Source organism: Dipodomys ordii, unplaced genomic scaffold, assembly GCF_000151885.1.
Source record: "Dipodomys ordii isolate 6190 unplaced genomic scaffold, Dord_2.0 Scaffold3, whole genome shotgun sequence".
NCBI lineage: Eukaryota > Metazoa > Chordata > Mammalia > Rodentia > Heteromyidae > Dipodomys > Dipodomys ordii.
Window position 1 is genome coordinate 14,805,361 of NW_012267219.1, and position 24,560 is coordinate 14,829,920.

The 24,560-nt window shown below is 38.7% G+C and overlaps 1 protein-coding gene across 3 annotated transcripts in view; it reads right to left on the minus strand.

The window, feature by feature from the left end:
• Positions 1-6,351, minus strand: part of Kcnc2 (potassium channel, voltage gated Shaw related subfamily C, member 2) — a 166,047-nt gene extending 159,696 nt beyond the window's left edge. The window contains exons 1-2 of one of the 3 annotated variants that reach the window (XM_013019994.1): positions 5,904-6,351; positions 4,031-4,721 (exon numbers count right to left, since the gene is read on the minus strand). In XM_013019994.1, coding sequence (XP_012875448.1) covers positions 4,031-4,702 — 672 coding nt within the window. In that variant the 5' untranslated portion in view covers positions 4,703-4,721; positions 5,904-6,351. The remainder of the gene's footprint in view (positions 1-4,030; positions 4,722-5,903) is intronic. The other 2 variants (XM_013020004.1, XM_013019985.1) reach the window with 2 other exon arrangements.
• Between the last annotated feature and the right edge of the window lie 18,209 nt (positions 6,352-24,560).

Genomic DNA, 24,560 nt, shown 5'->3' on the forward strand with positions numbered 1-24,560 from the left:
GGTGGTAGAATGCACCAAGATACAAGTTGAACAAATATGACTTTGTACACGCCACATTCATAAGTCATTCAAATCTAGTAATGCAAATGCAGTAATTAAAACAAATACTCTGAATTAAAACTAAATTGAATCATCATGCCTCTGCTACCTCACCAAAATAATTTTTAAAAACAAATGAATAGTCAGGTGCCAGTGGCTCACGCCTGTAATTCTAACTACTCAGGAGGGGGAGATCTGAGGATCATGGTTAAAATACTTAGTAAAAGCTGAAAGTAGCACTGTGGCTTAAGAGGTAGAGCACTAGCCTTGAGCACAGAGATGCTCAGGGACAGAGCTCAGGAACTAATAAAATGAATAGAATGAGTAAATAAAATGAAAAGAAGCAGAATTAGCTCTCAGCTCTTTAATACTGGGAATGATTTGACATATTTTCTAATACTAGGATTTTGCCCCTAAATTATTTTTAAGCTTTCAAAATCTTAGAAGTTCTATCACAGAATTTTTGCCTGGTTTGTCCTCTTTCTATAGTGACTCTTCAGAGAAATTCATGTACACATTTCATTGTACTCTAAAACTAAATTGGGGACGTACATCAATTTTCACAAGTACACTTATGTGTTACTGATTTTTACTACTTGTAACTGTCACCAGTGGTATTTCCATAGTAATGTTTCACATTTTCCAAAACAGGTTTCCATAATAACTTATATCATAACTTTTATAACTTTCTATCTTTAGTACTATTATTAGGGATGAGTATAAAATATAACCTTACTAACCAGATTAAATATGGAAGCTTAGATCTTTCAAGTGCGTATTTACATTATATATTAAAATGCAGAAGGGGGACCCAACCAACAAAAGGCAAAAACACAGTGCTACAGAATTCAACGAATTCTTCCGTTCCTATCAATATAAAGGTCAGAAATAAAATGTTATGTAATTTAATCAATCTCTTCAATATCAAAAATCATAAAGAACTGAGTATAACAATAATATAATAAGCTTAACAAAATGAAAAACAAATTCAAACAGCTAAAATTGCTCAGACCAGCACATCAACAAAAGCTAAGCTGATATAAAAGATGGTATATCAAAGTATAAATCCTTAACTTCTGTTAAAAATGAAACTTGGGAGAAAAAATGGAACGGGGCAATACAACTACAGCTGGAGCAAATCACTGGATAATTGATTTATTTTTCCTAGATCTTCTCTCTGCAAAGCAGTGGTTCATCTTATGGCCTCTCCAATGTAATTCTATTTATCAAAGTGTTCAGATAACATTAAATCAACAATTACCTGTACTAAATGTAATTAATCCACTTGTAAATGTAATGATCTCTTCTGATTCAGTAAACATCAGTAACTTCAGAAAAGTTATCCTGAAGATAAATTCCACAAAAGAAAGCAAATAGTTACACACTAACTGGTCTACAATGAAACAAAGCATTCATGAAATTAAATCAAGAGGTTGAAGATGGGGTTCAGGTAGTAAACACCAGCCAATGAGCAAAAAAATCAGATATTGAGTTGGGAGTTCTGGTCTCAAAAACAAAAAGTTAAATCAAGACCCATTGGATTTATATTCTATTGTTTGGTGATACAGGGTAAAAATTCCACTAGCTGAAGTCCTAGAAATATATATATTCATATAAAACAGTCTATATTATGTTATTAGTTTATTACATATTTTACATTTTTGTATTAGTGTGTTATATAATTTATGTATTTATTGTTATATGTTATCTTATAATTTCTATAATTATTGTTACTATTATATATAATATATGCTATTACATACTATATATTTTAAACAAATAATATATATTTAAGTCATAATGACCTTTCCAAGTTAGTGAATGTCTTATATATAAAATCAAATCTCCAGAGCAATATGGTCTGCAGAGATTTCACAGCCCAGTCAGTTATAATCAGAGGTTTTGGTGTAAAAAGACTGGAAAGGATGTCATGAGACCTCTAGAATAATTTTGGTTCTGCTATTAACTTGAGGTATGACCTTGGCCATCACTTAGCATCTGAGTCTTCATTTTCCTCAGCTACAAAATAAAGGGTCTTGACTAGGTGACTTCAAAGACATTTTTCAGTCCTGTGATTCTCAACTGATTTTGCTTCTACTTTCACTTGACCTTGTGTTAATCCCTATGTTGTTTCTTCACCTAAATTATTCAGGTCAAGTCCTCTGCACAATTACAACAACAACAACAAAAAAAAATCCAAGTATGATTAACTATTCAAGTCAATGATGTACATCTTTAGTTTTTAAAAATCCGTAATAAGAATTAGGCACCTTCTTAAATATTTTGCTGTATGATTTATCTTAAAATATAAAATAACATGAGGATATTGTGTTATCACGAAGAAAGATAAAACCTTTTAACATTTTATAGCACATGATCTGAAAGGAAAAATAAAACATCACTTGATGAGCCTGAAAAATAATTCAGATTATCTTTTTTAACCAGGAAGCAGAAAAAGCATCATGACCTCCAGCTGGAAAACAAAATACACAGATGTCATGATCATGAGTGAGGTCATTGAAATAAACATGCGCTTTTTTCAGAAGTTAAAAGAAATCTTTCAGAGTGTGTGAATTCTATGTTCACAGGTGTGAATATGCACATGCTAGAATTTACACATTCAAATGCAGTCTGGAAAGCATTAAGTTGTGCCATGTTCTACTTCTCACTGAAAACAAAACATCTACAGACTTCCAAAGTGCTATCAAAAAGCACAGCTGAGAAGTGAGTCTACCAACAGCTGCTTGCTATCTAAGATGAAGGAATTTCTCACGTGCAGATAAAGACAATAGAAAGAACTGAGTCAAAGTAAAGCTGGGAGGGAGGAATTCTGCTCTGCCCAGGGCATTTCTGTCCTACAGAGCAGAAGTAAGGCAGACACATGCAGTTGTGAAGACTTAACCAAATACAGAACTCTGTTCTCATATATAATTCTTTTTTAAAACTTCAAATACTGTATAATTAGGGTTATTTAGAAAGTATTTTATTTCTTAAAGCTGATGAAACTATCTCAGCTTACTTTTATAGCCCCTTCATGGAATCTCCTAGAATTAATTGGGCATGTCAACGACTAAATTTAAGCTGTCACTTAAGTTTAAAAATGAGAAAGAAACAGCAAGTCTAAGATCACACTAGACAAAGTAAAACTAAGTTTCCTACTATCTAAGTCACTCAGATTCAGAGACGGGAATTCAGATCTGCAAAGTGGTTAATTCACCATCAACCTGTAAGGAATAGGGACAGAAACTCTAGAGGGAAAGAAAGCACCAGGCTTGAAAAGTCCAGTGTTGCAGAGGTCAGCTGACTAGAACAAGCCATCTCTCCATGATCTTCTTCGCCCTTGGGAAGAGAGACAGGGCTTGTGTAGAATATTTCTCTCACAAAATGGACTGCCCCGGCCCACCTCCCTCCTCCACCGCAACCACAGAAGCCAACTACAAACACCCCATTTCCCCTTCCTATGTCCTCCAATGAGATCCCTATCATTGAAGCCACTTCCTTGGGTGAGTCAGACCCAGAAAGAGTCAGGCCTCACTGAAAATGTCACCTCTCAATGACCAGTAAGCCCAGAGAGCAGACATCCAAGCTAAAGGGAAAAAGTTGAAACAGAATAAGGGAAGGAGGGGGCGGGGGTTGGAGAGACACACAAACAAAACCTCAAGATGAAGGTTGGTACCGATTTTAGGACAACATCAGATGGAGACTTGCTCAGAGAAGTAGGCATTGGCCCTTCACGGCCCATCTGCTAAAGTAAATCTCAGTGTGTTGAGTAAGAAGGAACGGAGTGAGAAGATGAAGAGGGTAAAACCAGGTTTTTGTGTGGTTTTTTTTTGAGGGGGGGGAGAAGAGGGTTGATTTTTGTTCTTTTTGTTTTTCCACCCTAGATGAGCCTGGAAACTCCTCTCTAGGCAGCCCCTGGTGGAAAGAAAGAAAAGTTTCAGAGGGAATGGGAATGGGAGGCTTGGGTGGGAAGGGCGGAGTCAGGCCTTACCCTGGCGGCTCGGGATGAGTAGGGGTCCTCGAAAAGAGCCCACATGCGGGGCTGCAGCCTCCTCCAGCGGCCCGACTTGCCGTCGGGCCCGCCTAGCCCCGCCGCGTCCTCGATGCCCAGCCTCTTGGCCCCCAGGTCCTCCTCGTCGCCAGGGTCGCCCCCGATGAGGTCCGGGGTCTCGAAGATGTCCAGGGCCTCCTCGGCGTCGCGGTGCTGCCTGTAGGTCATCCAGCAGCAGGGCTCCACGTCGGTCTCGTCGATGCCCCAAAAGGCCAGCTCCTCCTCGAAGAGCGGTCCGCACACGTCGGCCGGGCAGTGTAGCTTACCCGTGCGGTAGTAGTTGAGCACATAGGCGAAAACACCCGGGTGCCGATCGAAGAAGAACTCGCGGCCGCCCCCGGGCAGGTGGCTACCACCCTGGGAGCTGCAGTTGCCCGCGCCCTCGAAGCAGCCGCCGCCGCCACCTCCGCCACCACCGGGGCCAGGGGTCAGAGGCGTCAGGGGAGGGGGCAGGGGCTGCAGCTTGTCGGTCAGACAATCGCCCTGGGGCTCGGAGGAGGCCAGCAGCGCCAGGCGCGTCCCGGGCAGGGTCTTGAGGGTGCTGCGGTAGGTTTCGTGCCGGGTGCCCCCGACGTTGAGGATCACCCTCTCGTTGTTCTCGATCTTGCCCATCTCTGTGGCTCAGACATGACTGGGGAGGGGGAGGGAGGCGAACACGGCGCCGAGTTACCGATCTCCGCCGGCAGAAGCGCGCCCGGACCCCCGCCCTCGCCCCGCTCCCGCCCTCCCGGTGGCCCCCGGTTGCGGATGGCGGTAGGGGCGGACCGAGAAGCCAGGGGCGTCCTGTCGCTCGCCTGCCTCTGGCATCACACCTTTCCCAGGGGTTCCAGGAAACTAACGGAGCGAGACTTCCTCGACTTCCCACAAAACCTCTTCCCTCCTCCCTCCCCTCCATCTCTCCACCTCTTGACCTTCCACCTTCCCACCCCCCCCATCCCCCAGCCGTGGAGGCTGAGAAGCTACTTCCAGCCCCTGACCCTCCCTCCCTAAGCCCTCTGACTCCCCCTGGGTTAACTCCATGCTTTGTCTCTCCCCTGGGTTACCCCCATCTTCCTCTCTCCCTGACCCCCCCCCCCGCCACACACACACACACCCCACCCCGCCACACCTTCCACCTTCCTCCTTCTCCTCTAGCCTGGATGCAATGTCTTCAGGCCAAGAGTTCCCTAAGGTCGAGGAGTAGAGTGGAGTTGGGACCCCCTATTGCACAGGAACGGGGCCAACTCTGGACGGTCCACCTTGCTCCCCAGCACCCTGGGAGAGCGTCCTTGCTGGGCTCACCTCCACACTCCATCACAGACACCCCCCCCCCAAAAAAATGAAGTCAAAGTGGGGAGGGGGGTCATCCGTGCTGTTGTCTTTCTCCAAGGAGACCTCTGACTAACTTCCTCCTCCCATTTCCTCTTGGCTTGATTGTTATCGCTGTTGTTCACGTTATTATTACTTGGGTAAGGAAGCACTAACTAGGATCCATCTTTGAGCCACTGAAGTGAGCAATACATCCCACCCATCCCCCTCCCCCCGTTGCCAAAGCAAAACAAATACCTTAGGGGGTGGAGAGTTGGGGTGGAGGGAGGGCTTGCTTTCTAAGAGGGGCGAGGGCGAAGCCTCTGCAGGCACACCCCCTGAACGGCGGAGGAGCGAGTCCCTTTCCAGCCTCTCCCCCTGGGCTTCACCTCTGCATCTTTATTGCCGAGAGAGAGGGGGGGCTGGAGGCGCGGGGGGGGATGCCTGCCTGTAGGGGCCGCACGCCCCCCCCCGGGAAAGCACCCCGATTCCCACCCCACCCCACTCCCCGCTTGTCCCCAGATACCTTAAGGAACCCGAGAGGAAAGTGGTTCTGCTTCGGTGTCTCGGAGCGGACGAGGTTCTCTGGGCAGCAGGATTGAATCTGGGCGGCCAGCCTGAGCCGCCCTTCTGCGAAGGGAAACTACTTGTTGGCGTTTTCCGGGTTCAGGTGGTTGGGCCGCTTCTCCGGGCGTGGAGGTCGGGGAGACAGTCCCCGCCGGCTGCCGGCCACGCTCGGTGCCGCCTTCATGCTGCGATCGGCGGCTTCGTCCATCGCCACCCTCCGCGCCCGAAGTCACCATCGCGCAGGGCTGAGCAAACCATGGAGCTTGGGGCGGGTCCAGCCGGCTCTGCCCGACCCTGCTGGGGAACAGGCAGATACGCGAGCGGGTGTCTCTGGAGCGCAGGCTTGGCCGCAGGTCAGGAGAGCTCACCCACTGGAAGGTGAAGTCCCCGGTGTGCAGATTGGGTTCCCCTGCCCCCTCTCCCCGACGACCCGACCCCCCACAGCCGGGCTAGCACCGTGGGAGCTGTCCCTTCAGCACCACTCGCCGTCGGCTGCGCGCCGCCTGCGGAAGCACACCGCTCCAGGAGGGGTGGGCGGGTGGGTGGGTGGGTAGGTGGGTGGGTCTGAGGAAGCCGAACCTCATCTCCCCGGCTCACATTGCTTTTTTTTTTTTTTTTCCCGGTGAAACACAGTCCTCAGCCTCCCTGGAGCTTTTCGCTGCCTTCTTTACACCGGGCTTTCTACACCCTTTCTCTCTCCCTCCCCACCCCTCCCTACTTTCTCTCCCTCCCCACCCCTCCTAACCAGTGAGAGAAAGAGTCTAAAGCCAATTGCATTTTTTTTATCTTGATGACAGCTGACCTTAAAGAGTGGGCCCCTCTCGGGTGACAGTAAATCTTGTTTCTTGTGTCTTATACGTGACTCTGGCTTGCTCTTTTCAGTCACATGTAGGTCGCCAGCCACCACATCACAGTTATGTAAAAGTAAAACAAGTTTGAAAAGTTTTATTCCAGAAACGTAGTGCTCTAGGAAGTAAAAACTCGGGTTTCTTTGCCAAAACCTAAAGACATGAGCTACAGATACCCAGATACCACAGCCATTCTCTAATAGGCTAATTTCTCCCTTGTCTCCGGTTTTTATTGGGTCTTGGTTTGGTTTGCTAGTGCTGACATAATGAGACACCATAAAGTGGCTGACATAACTGGCATGGGTGAATTTTGTCCTACAGTGGCTGGAGGCTTGAAGTGTTCAAAATAAGTAACTCTAGGGTTGGTTTCTTCCAACAGCTGAGAGAAGAATATGTTCCAAGTCTCTCTCATTAAATTGAAAATGGCCATCTTTTACCTTTCTCTTGAGATCTTTTCTCTTCACATGTTACCTCTGTGTCTTATGTTCCCCTTTTCTTATACATCATTCATGAGCAGAGTCCATGCCAATGGCCTCATTTTAACTTGCTCACCTCTATACAGGCCTTAACTCCAAACACAATACATTATTGGTTTTGGACTTTAGAACTCTTATTACCCCTTTGGCTGGAGAAGGTACACTATCCAGCCCATAATAGATCTCACCACCAAATAGAGTGTATGTCCATCTATCTATCTGTCTGCCTGTGTGTATATTTTGGATATATGCACAGATGTGTGTATATATCAAGAGGGTGAAAGAAAAGGAGAGGAGGAGGAAGAAGAGGAGAAAAAAGAGAAGAGAGAAGGAGAGAATGGAGAGGAAGAGGAGGAAGAAGACCTCATTTCACAATTCTACAGGCATATTTTGTTAATATTTAGGTCCACCAAGAAAGAAAAAAACTGGTATTAACAATGAAACAATTCTCTAGAAAGAGTAAAAGTTTTTAATAGAAAGCTTTTGAACATCAAAGACTGTAAGGTAGGTGGTGAAATGTAAACAATTCACCAAATAAGACACTTATTTGTCATACTATGTTAAGTAATTAAACAATTAAAAAACTAAAAGGTTCTTTGAAGCTCATTGGTGTTTAGGAAAGAAATGTGAGAATGCCTACTACATATATACTTTAAAGAAAATATAAACATAAATGATAATATAAATAATGTGGATGTAAACATGAACCCCAGGTTTGAGTAATGCCACACATAAGAAAAGAAAGCTTGAATAATGAGGGAATAGTTTCATTTTGCACAATGATCTATCAGTGTGAATCTCTAAAAATACCAGGAATTTACCAGAAAAGGTAAATTTCCATTGCCAAAAAGTGAAAAAACAAAAACATATCTAACTATATTATGGCTAATTGTCATTGTCAGCTTGAATGGATTAACAAACACCTAAGAAATAAGTAAAGCGCATGCCTGGGTATGTCTGTGATTGCACTTCCAGAGACAATTAGATCATGAGGACTCTGTCATAATGAATAGATTAATCACTTGATGGATTTATAATAAGATAGCAGCATTGCTATGGTTAAATGTAGGAGGTAGGGCCTCACTGGAGGCATGTCCTTGGAGCGCCATCTTGCCAGAGCTCGTTTCTATATCCCTTTCCTCTACTTCCCAGTTATCAGTTTCTATATCCCTTTCCTCTGCTTCCCAGTTATCAGGACATGAACTGTTCTGCTCCATGATGCCCTCTCTGTCAGTACAGACTGAATCCTCAGAGACCATCAGCTAAATAAAATGATTCTCCAGTTAACATTGTTCTCTTGGGTATTTGGACACAGTGATGAGAAAAGTGGCTAACACAGAAATTCTAACACCCATTCTCCTATTTTCCAAGTATTTGCTTAAGATTGTAAATTCATTGGGGAAAGGAGAACATGCTTTACTTTAAAACAAATTAACAAGAATAATAATATTATTCCCAATATTTATTATAATATATAACACTGAGATCATGCTATATGGGATTTATATTAATCATATCTTTTTATGTAAATGAAGGAAATGTGCCCCTTAAATCATATGGAAGGATTAACTCATTGATGTCAAGAATCACTAATAAAGGCCTTTAGCCTCAAAATACAAAGTAGCACTTTGAAGGATCAATGGAGAAACCCAAAGGAAGAAGGAAATGATGAAAAGAACATATGAGTTGAGAAATAAGGAACCAAAACCTACTGAATCAATTAAGTGTAAGGTTATATAAACTATATAGAAGTAATCACACTGACAGGGAAGTTGTCCTTTAGAGAACACAGATTTTTCTATGATTCACAAAGGATCTGATGTGAAATTAGACAACATGACAGAAATTTTTGAAAATAAAATTGTGGGGAGATAAAAGGATGAAATATGCTGTCATGGGACATCTGATATTGTTTGGTGGATATAAGAGGGGAAGATCCTAAGACAAATAACTGGGTTTCATTATGTAAGACAGGAAAGAACAGAAAACCCCTCCAGCTAACTAACTCCACTGATCCTACTGTAACATTCAGATAAAAGTGAAAGCAAAGCAAAGCATGAAAAGATGGTGATAGAACCCTGAGAAGAAAACTCCAGTTGTGATTTGCTTTGTAATCTGTGTGGAGCAAAGATATGAAAGACTGTAGGGGACAGTACTCCTGGCAGGAGAGCAGCCAAAATGTTGCTTCCTTTATGTCCTGGACTCTATGTCACAGAAGGCTATGGACACAGAACACTACACGATCATTAGAAATGCAGACTGATCTCAAGGAGCCATAATGTGGTTCAGCATGACACACTTGCAAAAGTTTCACATTTGAACAAATGAATTCTTTCAAAGTCTAATATTTTAAAATTGTGTGTATGTGTGTGTATGTGTGCTGGCTAGGAGGCTTGAACTCAGGACATGGGGCACTGTCCCTTACCTTACTTCTCTCCTTCTCTCCCCATCCCCGCCCATCCTTGATCAAGGTTTGTGTTCTACCACTTGAGCCACATCTCCAATGCTGGCTTTTTTGATGGTTAATTGGATATAACAGGCTCCTGCATAGGCTAGCTTCCAGCTGTGATCCTTTTGAGGAGCTAGGATTACAGGTGTGAGTCACTTGCATCTAACTAAGGATCATAGTCTTCTGTACTAATCATTCATTTAAACAGGTAAAAAAAAATAAATGAAAGGAGATAGATAGGTAGGTAGATAGGTAGGTAGGTGGTGGGTAGATAGATAGATATAGGTAGAAAGAAAATAGATGAGATAAAAGACATAGATAGATGAGAGATAGCTAATAGATAACTAGTAAATCCATTTTTCATACCATACAACTTGAAATCATGAAATTTTTAAAGGGAATAAAATTTAGTATTTATTCCTTGTATGGCTACCCTACTATTAGGAGTTAGAAACATAACAGACACTCTACTTTCTTATTATATTTGTTTCAAATTAGGCCATGGATGTTTGATGAGACACGACTAAAATTTTATAAAATACATTTTTACTGTTTTCCTGCTTTCCACTATTATTTCATATGTGTTTGGCTTACTCTACTACATTGTGCATTCCATAAGATTCTGATGCAGATGTTTTTGTGCAGAAAAAGAATTGCAAATCAGTGCTTTCAAAAAATATCCTACATTTATGGAATATTATCTATAAGATGTTGGATTGAAGCAGGTGTTTATAAAAATATGGGAAGACACTAATTGAACATTCTATCCACAAGAAATATTAGAGAGGACTGGGGCCAAAAAAGAACTAACTTTTATTAGGCTAAAACTATGATAACAGTACTATCTATTATGAATATGTGTATATATATAATTTTATTATTTCTTACAGTAAATATAGCAGCAACTATTTAAATAGTCTTTATTTCCTATTTGATAAATGATTATCAGAGTAGCAAAAGTAAAAGTTTTCTTAGTAATTGAAGCAATAAAAGCATACCTAAGTAAATGAAATGTCAAAATCTACACATTTTAATTATTTTAGTTATTTATTTATTACTTTAATGAGGAAGAGGCTAAGTTTTTAATAACTTGCTGAAGTTAACACAAAACAAACACTTCACATATGTTTATCTTGATGCCTGTTTTCTGGTCAGGGAATGTTTGACTACATGTAGAATTATGCTTTGAAAAGAGACTAGAAAATACTAAATATGACAAAATAACTTAAAAAAGGGAAATTGGTGTATCCCAATTTTTTAGTAACTTGAAAACCCATTATTAAAATAACTAAGAGTTTTATCTTCTTTCTGTAAATATGATTTAAAAATAAGCAATGAAAATAAGCAATCAAATGAATTTTTGAAGGAAGATTGTTTTGGATTTATTTAGTATAAAATGAAAAGAAAAGAAATCACAAAAATATTGTTCTGAAATATCAGATTGTTTGGGGTGGGACAAGATTAAAAATAAGAGTGCTAGGAATGAGAAGGGAGAAGAACCAAAGAATGCCTAGGCTCACCAATTTACTTTCAGTATTTAGAAAAGACATTTAGATAAGCAGAGAAGGGAGCTTTTGAAAAGCTACTCTATCTAGCTTTCAAAGGAAACTGGGACCTTTAAAAATAATATAGGGTAAAGAAGTAACTCTGAGGAGGACCCACACTCAGCCAAATATTGCTGAAATTCTTCTTTAGCCACATCATGGAAATTGGCTTTTCAATTTTATTTCTTATTAATTTTTTTAACAGTGGGCTATGGAAGAGTCTAGACCATTATGCAACTTGGGAACACAAATGAAAAAAATAACACAAAACTCTAATGTGGAGTAATATGCCAAGCCAACACCTCAAAGAAAATGTTAGGCCGCACATGGAAAGATTACAGTGAATTGCTTCCAAAATATCTTCAAATATCTGCCAGGAAAAAAAAAATAGGAACATAGGCTTTAATACCATGTATAATGACATAAACTTAAAAATATGCAGTATTCTCTGAAGGTCCTGAATCTTTTGCCATAATTGAATTTGGACATTTAGTTAGTTAAAGCGATTCAAACGCGTCTTTGGTGTTATAATTTGCTATTCACTCTTAAATGTATATCTGGAAATCTAATTTTAAATATAGTAGTTTGAAAGTAGGCAGTCTGAGTTCGGTAGGCAAAGTCATTCCTCTAGCCAATCCTTACTCTTCTGCATTGGTTATCTTGAGTTAGGCCCTCGATTTTCCCCCATTCAGACCAGTGCTTGTACCATGATCTGCCCACTTGGGGCTTTCCATCATAGATGGATGCACACCTCTCTACTTGGCTTCATCACCTTGAGTTGAAGTTTCATAGACTTTCCCATTCAGGCTGGCTTTGAACTGTGATCCCCTCAATCTCTGTCTCCCAAGTAGCTAGGATTACAGACATGAGACACCAGTTCCTAGTTCTTATGTGGTAGGTTTTTTGTTTGTTTGTTTTTGTTTTAGAGGTGGGGAATTACCAGATAGTTTGGTCATGATGAACATAGAACACCCATGATTTGGATCAAACTCTTCATAAAAGCTATTGAGAGAATGGGTTCATTCTATTCAAATGTGACATCTCATTTTAAACACCATTATCTCCTCCAAAGTTTCTTCGGTACTCTGATATATGTTGCACCCTGTGAAAACACCACTGTACACATATACTTAGCACCTTTTATTTCTGTAGGGAAGTTCAAAGTCAGAATTGAAATTCGTTGCTTAATTGCTTCTGTCCAATGTTAGGCTTAAAAGGCTAGAATATAAGTATTTTGTCACAACTGTATCCTCAATGTTTGACTTAGTGTTTGGTTTACAATGATCAGATAATAACAATGAAATACTGTAATGGGATTTATATGGTACGTAGTGGCCATAGGCATCCTAGTGTGCCTGCTATTTCCCAGGTCGTATGATAAATGATTCATGTATGTTCTTCCCTTTGTCACAACGATATGATAGAATAGGGACTAAGACTATTCCTGCTCTATACATGAGCGGATGTAAGTATAAAAATCCAGTTAGACTGCCCTAAGTCAAACCCATGGTAATTAGAGGGGGAAAAATACACTTACATCAAAAGTTTTGCCTGCAAAGGTGAGTGTTAGATGTGATACTGCTTTTCATGAGTTTTGAGTATCCTGGAGAATTTTACATACTGGATTCTTACTCTGTTGAATTTCTGATTTTCCATTCTTTTTTTTTTTTTGGTTGGTTGTGGGGCTTGAACTCAGGGCCTGGGCACTGTCCCTGAGCCTCTTTGTATTCAAAGCTAGTGCTCTACCACTTGAACAGCTTCCTGGATCTTGAGTGGCTAATTGGAGATAAGAGTCTCACAGGGACTTTCTGCCCCAGGCTGGGTTCAAACCGCAATCCTCAGATCTCAGCCACCTGAGTAGCTAGGATGACAGGTGTGAGCCACCAGCATCTGGCTGGGATGTTCCATTCGTTTTAAATCCCAGTGTAGTCTTCATTTCAGCTCCGCTTCATTTTCTTTCACAATCTTAAATGTTTTTTTAAATAATTACAAAGATAATATACATCATGAATTAATGCAACCAAGATGATTTTATTTGATGTTTAGATATTTATGTCAGTGATCTCCAATGTTTAAATTAATTGAGTGAAATTAGTCACACACACACACACACACACACACACACACACACACACACAAACAACAAAATCTTACTACATATAAGAAATGCCTTCAGCCTGTTTCAGTACAAAGCCCAAAGACCTCTTTGTTCTTTGTAATTTTAGTCCAAGCTGATAAAAGTAATTGGAAAGCTTGGTGTTATCAAATCATAATCTACTCCATTCAACAACAACAAAAAAAATAGCTGGGTGCTGGTGGCTCATGCCTGAAATCCTAGCTACTTAGGAGGCTGAGATCTGAGGTTCACAGTTCAAAGTCAGCATGGGCAGGAACATCCATGGGACTCTTATCATCAGTTAACCACCAGAAATGGTGCTGTGGCTCAAGTAGTAGAGCGCTAGCCTTGAGCTGAAGGGTGCAGGGATAGCAACCAGGCCCAGAGTTCAAGACCCATTATGGACAAAAAAATTGTAAGTCTTTGTTTAATCACATTTACACTTTGGGACTCCTGAATATTTTTAGAGTTGTATTATTTTATCAAGTAAGGTCTAAGAGGACACTCTTAAATTCATAGATGGCTTTTGTTTAACTGAAAGTATCTCTGAGATAACAGAGTCTTTCTAATGTTATCTAATATTCTGATATCTAATATTTTGACACTTTCTGATATTTTCATGCATATTATTACATATAATATATACATATATTAGTACATATAATATTTCTTAATACATGTAATTAGTACATAGATTTAGTACCGATGATATTATTTAACATGATATTATCTGATATTCTGATACGTGTTTGATATTCTGGCACTATTTTTCTGATATTTTCACAAAGGATCTTATGGTCCTATTCAGATTTGTTACTCTGAGTATTTTTTTGCTGGAGACATTAAGAAACAGTTTTATTTTCAAATTTGGCAAGTTCTGGCTTGTATAATTTCTCAAAATTCTGCTAAAAAGCTTAGCAGTTTCTTCTCTGGTGTGTCTTTGCTTCTCATATTTTCATCACAAGTACCAAAAAGAAGCTGGCTATCATTTTCTATATTCTGCCTGAAAAAAAAATCTTCCAGATCCATCAGTTTATTAGGTTCTCTTTCTATTTCCCACAGTACTGTTAGCAGCAATTTTGTTAAGCTTCTGTTGCTATAGCACAAGAATCCCTTTTTAATCAACCTCTGAGAACATTTTCCTCACTCACCCTCAAGCCCTCCCCGACATTTCCTCACCATCTTCCAACTTCTACAGACAGGTTCCCTCATTCTTCTCACCTCTGAAGTACCGCTGGATCCCAAAGGCAATGAAAATGATTTCAGCTTTTATTACAACAGCAGCTCACATCCAGATACAAATTCTGTTCCGATTATAGCTGGGCAACAAATTATTCCAAACCTCTGTGGCTTTAAACAGGAGCTATAATGTTATTATCTCTAACAGTCCCATTGGCTGGGAACTTAGAGGATACTGCAAAGATGGTTTGTCATTGCTCTGTAATATTTATGGTCTCAGAAGGAATGCTTGTAATGGCTGAGGGCCAGCTAAGCTAGGGCTAAGGACTACCATCTATCTAGTCTGTGGGCTATCCATAGCACTGCATTTCAATTCAGTTGGACACTTTGCATGGTCGCTCAGGGAATCAAAAGCAATGGATAGTGAAAACTACAAAGATTCCTATGCTATTACGAACTTAACCTTAAGCTCCATTCCCTGAGGTTTTATTTCTATTTTTTTTCCATTGGGTTAAACCAGCTTCAGTCTGAAAACCATTTCATTCACTGTTTCCTCTGCTTGGATTCTTAGTCCTATGGATCTTCTCCTGGATTGCCCTTATGTCACACAAGTCTGCTTAGATTTACTGTCCTAGAGTGACTGTCCTGACAGAGCTCACTTCTCCTCAGTCATCCAGACTCCAGGCAGGGCTGTCACTTTTCCTAATGAGTAGAAGGTAGGTAATGGAGAAGTCAAAAGTGGACAAGAGAACCCTTCTCTTCTAGGAGGTGAGAAATGATACATACCTAGGACTGACTGATTTTTTTCTGGCATACTCTTTGCATTCTTGAATCTTACAGTCGCACAATATAAAACCAATCATGATCTAATGCTATGCTTGTTCTTCCTTCTCAGTTATCCCTATGTTTGGTGAATGTGTGACAATAAAGAGAAAAAAGTAAATCAAGATCCTAACTTTCAAATGTTGGTAATGGACATCAAAGTTTTCAGCCTTGAAATTCCTCAAACTTCCTTCCATCAACTGCAGTAATGGTTTCTAAACTGTATTCCTGTAGCAACAACATAGAGAAGATGAACAAAGCATTTAGCTTTTTGTCCAATGCTTATGCATTTTTACTCATTTAAAACTATCTCTTAAACACCAGTTCTCACTGGAAACAGAATACTAAGTGCAAAATCAAGTTAGGGAATTCCTATTGGACTTAGAAAATTCTATGCTCAGTATTTATATATTACGATGTATCACTATGTCCTAACAAATGCTAAAATAATTACTAAAAAAAAAAGCAATGCTTGGATCATCTTGGATGAAGATTTCCTCAAGGCAATAAAGGACAGTAGCAGTTTAATTGTACTCATGTCTTAGTCGTAGGGATGTGCACTTCAAATCACCAGAGAGTATCATTAAACATCAAGTTCCATTGCTTCCAAGAGTAAGAAAAAGCAAGTCAATTTCATGTGCATTTTTTCTTAGAAAGGAAAATGTTTCCACAGAATCTAACTCATGGGAATCATATCCGAATCTATTACACCATATAAAAAGCAATACAGAAATATCTCTGTGCCATTACTGGACTAAAAAAGCATAGGCAAGGCAGTTACTTGCACAAGCTATTAAGAAAGAGAACATAGAGGCCTTATACTCCAGGCTAGCAAAAGAAGTCTTCAGTTTCACCCTGTGGAGATACAATTACTTGATTGAAGCAAAACTACTTTCAGTAAAAATAGAATGAAGAAATTCTAGCCATAAAGTGTAACTGAATATATAATTTGTTGAATGATACCATAACATGTCCTCTATACATAAACTATTTGTCCTGGAAAGAGGTAAGACCACACAAGGCTGAATATTATACTTACAGGAGAAAAAAACCCTAGCAACTCCAGGAGAACACATAATGAAATTTGAATTTCAATTTGAATTAGGTGTTTGAGAAATTTCTAAGTGCTTAAGATATATCATTTATATTTCAAATATTTTTCCTTTCAATATTTTAAATCAAAATTACCCCAGTTGAATTACTTACTTTCTGCCTTAGTATATGAAATGTATAAGAAGAGCAATTTATCCTCTCTGTTGAGATAGGATTAAAATGCTATGTTATTGTTCTATTATGTTTTATTAATTTCATTATTGGCAAACTTAAATTAGTATAGATATATATGTGGAGAATATATATGTATAATTATAACTGTATAATTTGTATACACACATAGATATATAATATACATGTAGTATATAAATGTACAACTATATTTATATGTAAATATATATTCACAAACAATATACCTATGTATAAATGGTTTTGTTGCTAAATCAATTGAAAATAAATTGCAGGTGACTTGATACTTCATCTCTGAATATTTCCTTGTGCTTCTCTTGAGAATGAAAACATTCTAGTATAAATCAATAACACCTAAGACAATAATTCAGTGAGGTCTCATAAATATTCCATATTGAATTCTGAAATGTTCTACATGTATCTTTTATCTAATCCATATTCAACAACTTGTTTATGTTTATTGGGTTTCCTTATTGTCTCTTCACACAGAACTTACTCTTCCTCTTGCTTTGAAAGAGGTCGTCTTTTGTACAGAAAGACATGTCACATGTCGAGTTGTCCTTACTGTTTTCATACTGAATTAAAGATTTTTGGAAGAAAGGCTACACAAATGATATCATGTGCCTCTTACTGCCTCACACATGAGGACATAGGTATTATTATTGATGATGTAAAACTAGGCATTAGGTAATTGACTAGTCAAATGACCCCCAAATTTCTTCACCTGTACATTTTCACCATTATAATTAGTAATTATTCTGTGATATAATTCTTTACAATCACATGATAATTTATTTTTTCCAATTTTTCATTTATGTCAGTATCCACTGATAAACCATGTCTGAATTGATTATTATACTTGTCATTATAGTATGGGAAATTTGACACAGATGATAAAATTATGAAGTATAAGATCATTCAATCAGTAGAAAACAGTAAGTCTGAAACATATGCAGTGAATAGAACAAAATAAAGAAAACAATATAGGCCAATAAAAGACATTTATAGGATGTTAGACAAGAGCTAATACCATAGTGAAAACTCTAAAGAAAACAGGAAAAACTGGGGCTGGGAAGGTGGCTCAGTGGTAGAGTGCTTGCCTTGCATGCATGAGGCCCTGGGTTCGATTCCTCAGCTTAAGCAAAAAGAAAAAATCTGGAAGAGGCGCTGTGGCTTAAGTGGTAGAGCGCTAGCCTTGAGCTGAAGAGCTGAGGGACAGCACCCAAGCCCAGAGTTCAGGCCCCATGACTGGACCCAAAAAAAAAAAAGAGAGGAAAAACAATTACATTAAAGCAATGTATAAAATGTATTTAGAATTACAAACAAAATGCCCACAAACATGGAGGATATTCAAATTTTAACATGTTCTAAAGTCTTTTAATTGCCTTACATATGTTCACAAGTGCTAATTCATGTTATATTTAAATAAGCCAGAGAGGCATATTGTAATCCACTAAATAATACTAAAAAGATGTTAACTAATATAGAAAGAAAAAATGAGAAAAATTAAAATAATACAAAGGAGGCCAGATTTTTTTTTAAGTAGGAAAGATGGAAAGGCAATTCTCATTTTGTATTGCCTTGGAAATCTGTAAAGTGAGAATAACATTAATATCATAGCATAATACTTTTAGGAGCAACAATGGAATAATGGAAATAAAATATACAGTATGGTACTACTACTAATTACTAATATATAATTACCAATATGTAAATGTACCAATATGTAAATACCATTATCTGTATGCTAAACATATTTAATGCTCTCTTCTACTTAATGCCTATGACATAGATATATCAAAATTATGAGTCAAAACTCCAAGTGAACACCCAAATTCTAGGTTGATTTGCTATACATTTCTGGAGTAGTAAGTTTGGTTTTAAATAAGGACATATGTAAAAGTTTAGGCTGAGTGTGCTGGTTCACACTTATAATACTAGCTTCTTGGGAGTTACAACAGAAAAATAATTGGTTCAAGATCAGGCTAAGCAAAAATGTAGTGAGACTCTGTTTCAAAGAAAATATTAGGCATGGTAGCACACGTGTATTGTCCCAACTACATGGGAGATGCAGGTGAGAAGATTGTAATCTAAGGCCTACCCAGGCAAAAAATACAAGGCTGTATCTGAAAATGAAACATGGGTAGGGATATGTAAAAAGGCAGAGCACTAGCCAGGCTCCAATGGCTCATGTCTATTATCCTATTTACCTAGGAGGTTACGATGAAATAATTTCAGTTCAAATCCAGTCTGGACCTGCAAGACTTGTATCTCCAGTTAACCAGTGAAAACTAAAAATGGAGGTATTGGTCAGTTGTAGAGCAACACCTTGTAGAGCCTTGAAGCCAAGTGAGAACTTGAGTTCAATCTTCAGTACTCATACAGAGAGAGAGAGAGACAAATAGACATAGAGGCAGACAAGGAGTCTGTCTTGTGTGCAAGGTCTTGTATGCAAATCTCAGTACTACCAAAAAGAAAAGAATTTAAATATTGATTAAATATCCTCATTGATAAATAGTAAGATGATATAGCTCATAACAATTGACTTTTGGCAAAATTGATATTCAACTTTTACATAATAATATATTATTATATGATGGTTCAATATGTTTTATTGTGCAATGTCTAATTCAGGTTAAAACTATTCCTTCAAATAGACACTTTCAAAACCCTTCCTAGTTAGTGCTCTTTTTTGTTTCTGTTTCTGTTGGTCATGGGGCTTGAACTCGGGATCTGGGTGCTGCCCTTGAGCAATTTTGTTCAAGGCTAGCCCTCTACCACTTTGAGCCACCTCACCACTTCCAGTTCTCGGGTGGTTAAATAGAAATAAGAGTCTGATGTCGGTATAATTTGTGGAGGGGAAGGGGAAAAACAAATCGTTTAAATAGGGATACAGGTGGACCCATTGCAACAATGAGATGTACAAGTTGTTATGTCGAAAACGAACTTTACAACTTTGGTGGGGGGAGAAGTGGGGAGGATTAGGTGGGAGGGCAGGAGGAGGCTGGGAAGGGATGGGAAGGGGAAACAAAGGAGAAGGCTACAATGCTTGATAAGAAATGTACTCATTATCTTGCCCATGTAATTATAACCCCTCTGTACAGTATTTTCACAATTAAAAATAAAAAGAGTCTGATAGATTTTCCTGCCCAGGCTGGCTTTGAACCATCTTCAGATCTCAGCCTCCTAGGATTACAGACATGGGGCACCAGCACCCAGCTCTTTCTAATTTTTGAATTGTGCAATTCATTGTCCTTGTCCATAGTCATGCTGCTCTATAAGAGCACAATAGAGCCTTCTGGGGTTTTTTTATTGTGAAAATACTGTACAGAGGGATTACAGTTACATAAGCAAGGTAATGAGTACATTTCTTATCAAGCATTGTTGCCTCCTCCTTTGTTTTTCCCCTACCATCCCTTAAACCTCCTGTTTTTATCTAACTCAAACTTTAGTACCCTTTGGTCAGCTTGCTTATTGCTCCCTGTCCATCCTTACTGTCTCCTTCTTCTGATAGCCATTTATCTACCCTCAACTCTCCTAAGGCCAATGCTTTTGATTTTCACCTAAGTGAGTTGATGTAGTCATTGTCTTTTTGTACTGTTAAAATCATTCAACACAACCTCTCTAGTGGCATCCATGTTGTCACAAGTGACAGGCTTTCTTTCCTTTTCATATTCTGGTATATGTGTGTGTGTATGTGTGTGTGTGTGTGTGTGTGTGTGTGTGTGTGTGTGTGTGCCATATTTTCTTCTCTTACCTAGTGAGTGCTCTGCTCCTGAAGTACATGAGTATATGTTCCAAAAGAAACAAAAATCAGAATCTCACTATCTGCTCTCTCTTGTTCTCTGCTGTGTTGTTGTCAGTATACACCATGCAGAATCAACCTCAATGTCTGTCAGTCGATGAATGGATCAGGATGTGGTATACACAAATTCAACGGAATATTAATCTGCCATTAAGAAGGTGAAATTTTGCCCTTCTGATTACAGGGGGTACCTGAAAGTTATTACGCTGAGTGAACTAAACCAGACACCAAAGGAGGCATTTCATGATCTCTTACCTCAAACTTAAAATATCAAGACAGAACAGAAGCAATGCAGAACAATGACCATCAGGTTTGGGAGAAGATATTAGTCGAATGCGCAGAGTTTCAGTTAGAAGTATATCCTGGAAATCTAACATACAGCCCAGTAACTATCACTATGGTATACTTGAAATTTGTTAAGAGCATAGATCTGGCCCAGGGCAGTTCACTAGTGCTATCTTTTCTTAATAAACTCTGGCTACCATTTTTCGCCTATAGTCCTACAAGCTGGTCTGTTAATACCCAGCTCTCTCTCTCTCTCTCTCTCTCTCTCTCTCTCTGACACCACATTTCCAGAAGTGACAGATGGGTCTTGTCAATATATTACCTCCATGTCAGGCTCAATCCTGAGTTTCTCTCTATTCCTGAATCTTGGCTTCATCATTCTTCATTACCTTGCTAACTCTCCGTGCCTTCAAACAGTTCCGTGTAATATTGTGTCCATTTTTCTAGGTACTAAATGGTCTGCATTTCTTTCCTGTCATTATTAGAAGCACCTGACTTTTGCTAAAGGTTATCCCAAAGAAATATAGATTGGATGTCCTAATTCAGCCAAAAGATAACTCAAACGAGTTTATTTTTGGATACCTTTAGTCACCTATTCCAATACTTATAGTTTATAACTGTATCATCCACTACCTTTTATAATTAATTTACATTATTGTTATTATAGAGGTGATAAACAGAAGGATTAAATAATATGACTCAGGTAATGAGTATATTTCCTTTTGTATGGTAACTTCTGTTCCCTTACTTTCTCCCAGACAGCTACTATCTTAAACATGAACACATGAAAATGAAGATACACATTTTCTACCTTGTAGGACTGCTTTTCTCATTGGTGTAAAATAACAAACAAATAAACAAATAAGAATATAATTTCAGATGAAATGTGACATAAAGACCAGATATAGTAGTGTACGCCTGTAATTCCAACATTCAGGAGGCTGAGGGAAGGGGATTACAAGTTCAAGGACAGTATGTGATCTACATGGCCAGATTCAGTCTCAATAGAAGGAACTCCTAGTACAAAGTAATAGGAAAACAGCATTAACTAGACCCTGAGGAAGATACAAGCTTGTTTTGTTAGCAGAGCAAGGTTGTGTGTGGTGTGTACAGAGGTTAACATGCATTAAAAAGAGTCAAGGAATTCAGTGACACAATCACATAAAACATTGTGAACTATACTAAGAATAACTCAGCTTTCTTTGTCCTATAAATTTTTAATAGACCTCAGTATAAGTTATGGTGCTGTACACAACTAAGTTAACTGTCATAATATTTCTACCAAATGACTACAAAAAGGTGTTCTCAGCCCACTATACAGGTAGCAGTGCCCTGGATTGTCAAAATAATAACTACACTGCTCCTACTGAAAATTTTACCTTTTAGAGGCTAATGGAAACAACTTGGGAAATTGTCAGTCTGAATTTAAGAATGACCAAGAAAGAAAAATAGATTGGAAAGTAAAAGTGGCAAGAACCTTGGAGCAGGAAGCAATGCTAACTTAGAGCACAAAATCACAACAAAGAAAATCCCGGGGCATATTGAGCTAATGTTATCTAAGTCTTTGGAAAGAAAATGCTTTTGTTAGTTTGTTCAAGAACAGAGTAGAAGGAGAGTCAGGCTGAGTGAGGAAAGTGGGAGAAGCTGAGGAAGAGGGTAACACTGTTCAAAAAGAAATGTATTCATTACCTTACTTATGCAACTACAACTCCTCTGTATATCACCTTTACAATAAAATTTGAATTAAAAAAGAGCATGCTTGTAATCCTAGCTACTGGGGAAGCTGAGACCTGAAGATCGAAGTTCAAAGCCAGCACAGCAATAAAGTCCATGAGACTTTTATCTTCAACTAATTACCAGAAACCCAGACATGAACTATGGTTCAAATGGTAAAGTGAGTGAAGCTTGAATGAAAGTGGTAAGCTTGAGTGAAAAAGATAAGGCACAGTGCCCAGGGTCTGAGTTCAAAAATCTATTACACACACACACACACACACACAAGTAAAAATGGACTCAGGCAGGCTTAGGATCTAAGAGAGAAGACTTCAAGCATTTTAGGGATGTTCATCAAAACAAAATTCCATTTAAATCATTACAGAAGGGATTTATCGAGGAAGAACAATGGAAAAGAAAGGAAAGAACTGATATTTACACAAAGGCCACTTTATACTAGTAATGATTATAGAAATAATGGCACTGAAGAGTGTTTTCAAGAAGTCTTGTTCATAACATTATACTTGCTATAACATTAAACACTGAAATAAATATTTGCTTATTTTGAGAAAAATACTACAACCAAAGAAAAGACAGCTTGGGGAAATATTAAGGAATTATAAGAAAAAAATAAAACAATTATTTGCAGTTCTATTCCCCTGCCAGATGAATGACTATATTAAAAGAATAAAATAAACCAAAAAGAGAACTGAATGCCAGAACATAAGGTATTTAAAGAGATACAGTAATAGCACAAAAATGAGACTACTTCCTTAGATAAGGTATATTATTCCTCAAGTGATAAAATAACTCAAAACTTAATTTATTGAAAGCATTTTATATAATGGCCATTATTCTTTTAGAAAGCCTAATGATCCAGGCATTGGTGGCTCGCTCAGGTATGCAATCCTAGCTACTCTGTAGGCTGAGATTTGAGGATCATGGTTCAAAGTCACGTCTGGCAAGAAACCTATTTTCCATTTTCCCTATGCTGGTTAAGCTCCAGCCATAGAGACCTCCTGTTTATCCAAAAATCTGGTACATAAGAAACGTGTTAAATATCTCTTGGACACACAATTTTGTCAAATGCCACATCTTCCCATGGATTTTCCCACACTGGCCATCAGCCCATGCTTCTCTCATTCTTCATTGATAGTACCTCAAATTCATTTCACCTTTCAAGTCTCAGACTCAGCATTCAATGCCAGGATCTTTCCTGAACCTGCATTGTGCACACAAGAACAAACATAGGTCAAATTCCTGTATTCCAGGTTAGTAGGCTTTATGTGAAATGTCTGGGTCCAGAAGTGTTTCATATTTTAGATTTTTCTAGATTGTGCTTTAGTGAGTGTAATGAGTTGCAAGTCTAACCACAAAATTGCTTTACGTTTAGTATGTGCTGATTACATATATCCAGAGGTAATTTTTTACACTATGTTTAGTGTTCCTGCCTTAAGTCTATGCCACATCCTTTGTAGACAAGCATGGAGTTTTTCTTCTCTGGCATCATGTTGGTGTTCAAGTAGTTGGGAAGATTTTGAATATCAGGTTGTTTGGGGGATACTCAATCTGTATATACTTACTCATTATTTTATAGCACTTAGCACAATTACCAGATTAATTATTGAAGTAATTATTTGTTTAATATTCCTCTTTCTTCTCACACTGTAACCTGTAGGAAGATGAGAAGCATGAATGTTGGAATTACAGGCGTACACTACTATATCTGGTCTTTATGTCACATTTCATCTGAAATTATATTCATCTGAAATTCATCTGAAATTATATTCATCTGAAATTATATGTTACATATAAATTCTTTATAGGGCATTTTGTGGGTATACAAAGGTCTTTTATAAAAGACTTAAGAAAAAATGGAGAAATGTGAACTGGTCATGGTTCAGTTCAACTGAATAGCAACCTTGGATTAAATAACTATATCCAAGGGATAAAGATTAAAGAGTGCCTGGAGACATTTTACATTGTCTGGTCAGTGTCACATCTCTGATGCAGCAGAGATTTATTAATATCTCTGTGACTATGAATCACCTTTCTGCTTGCTTTATAAAAGATGAGTTCCCATTCCCAGTTATTTGGGTCCACGAGATTCTCTGCATTCTCCCCACAGACAAACTTT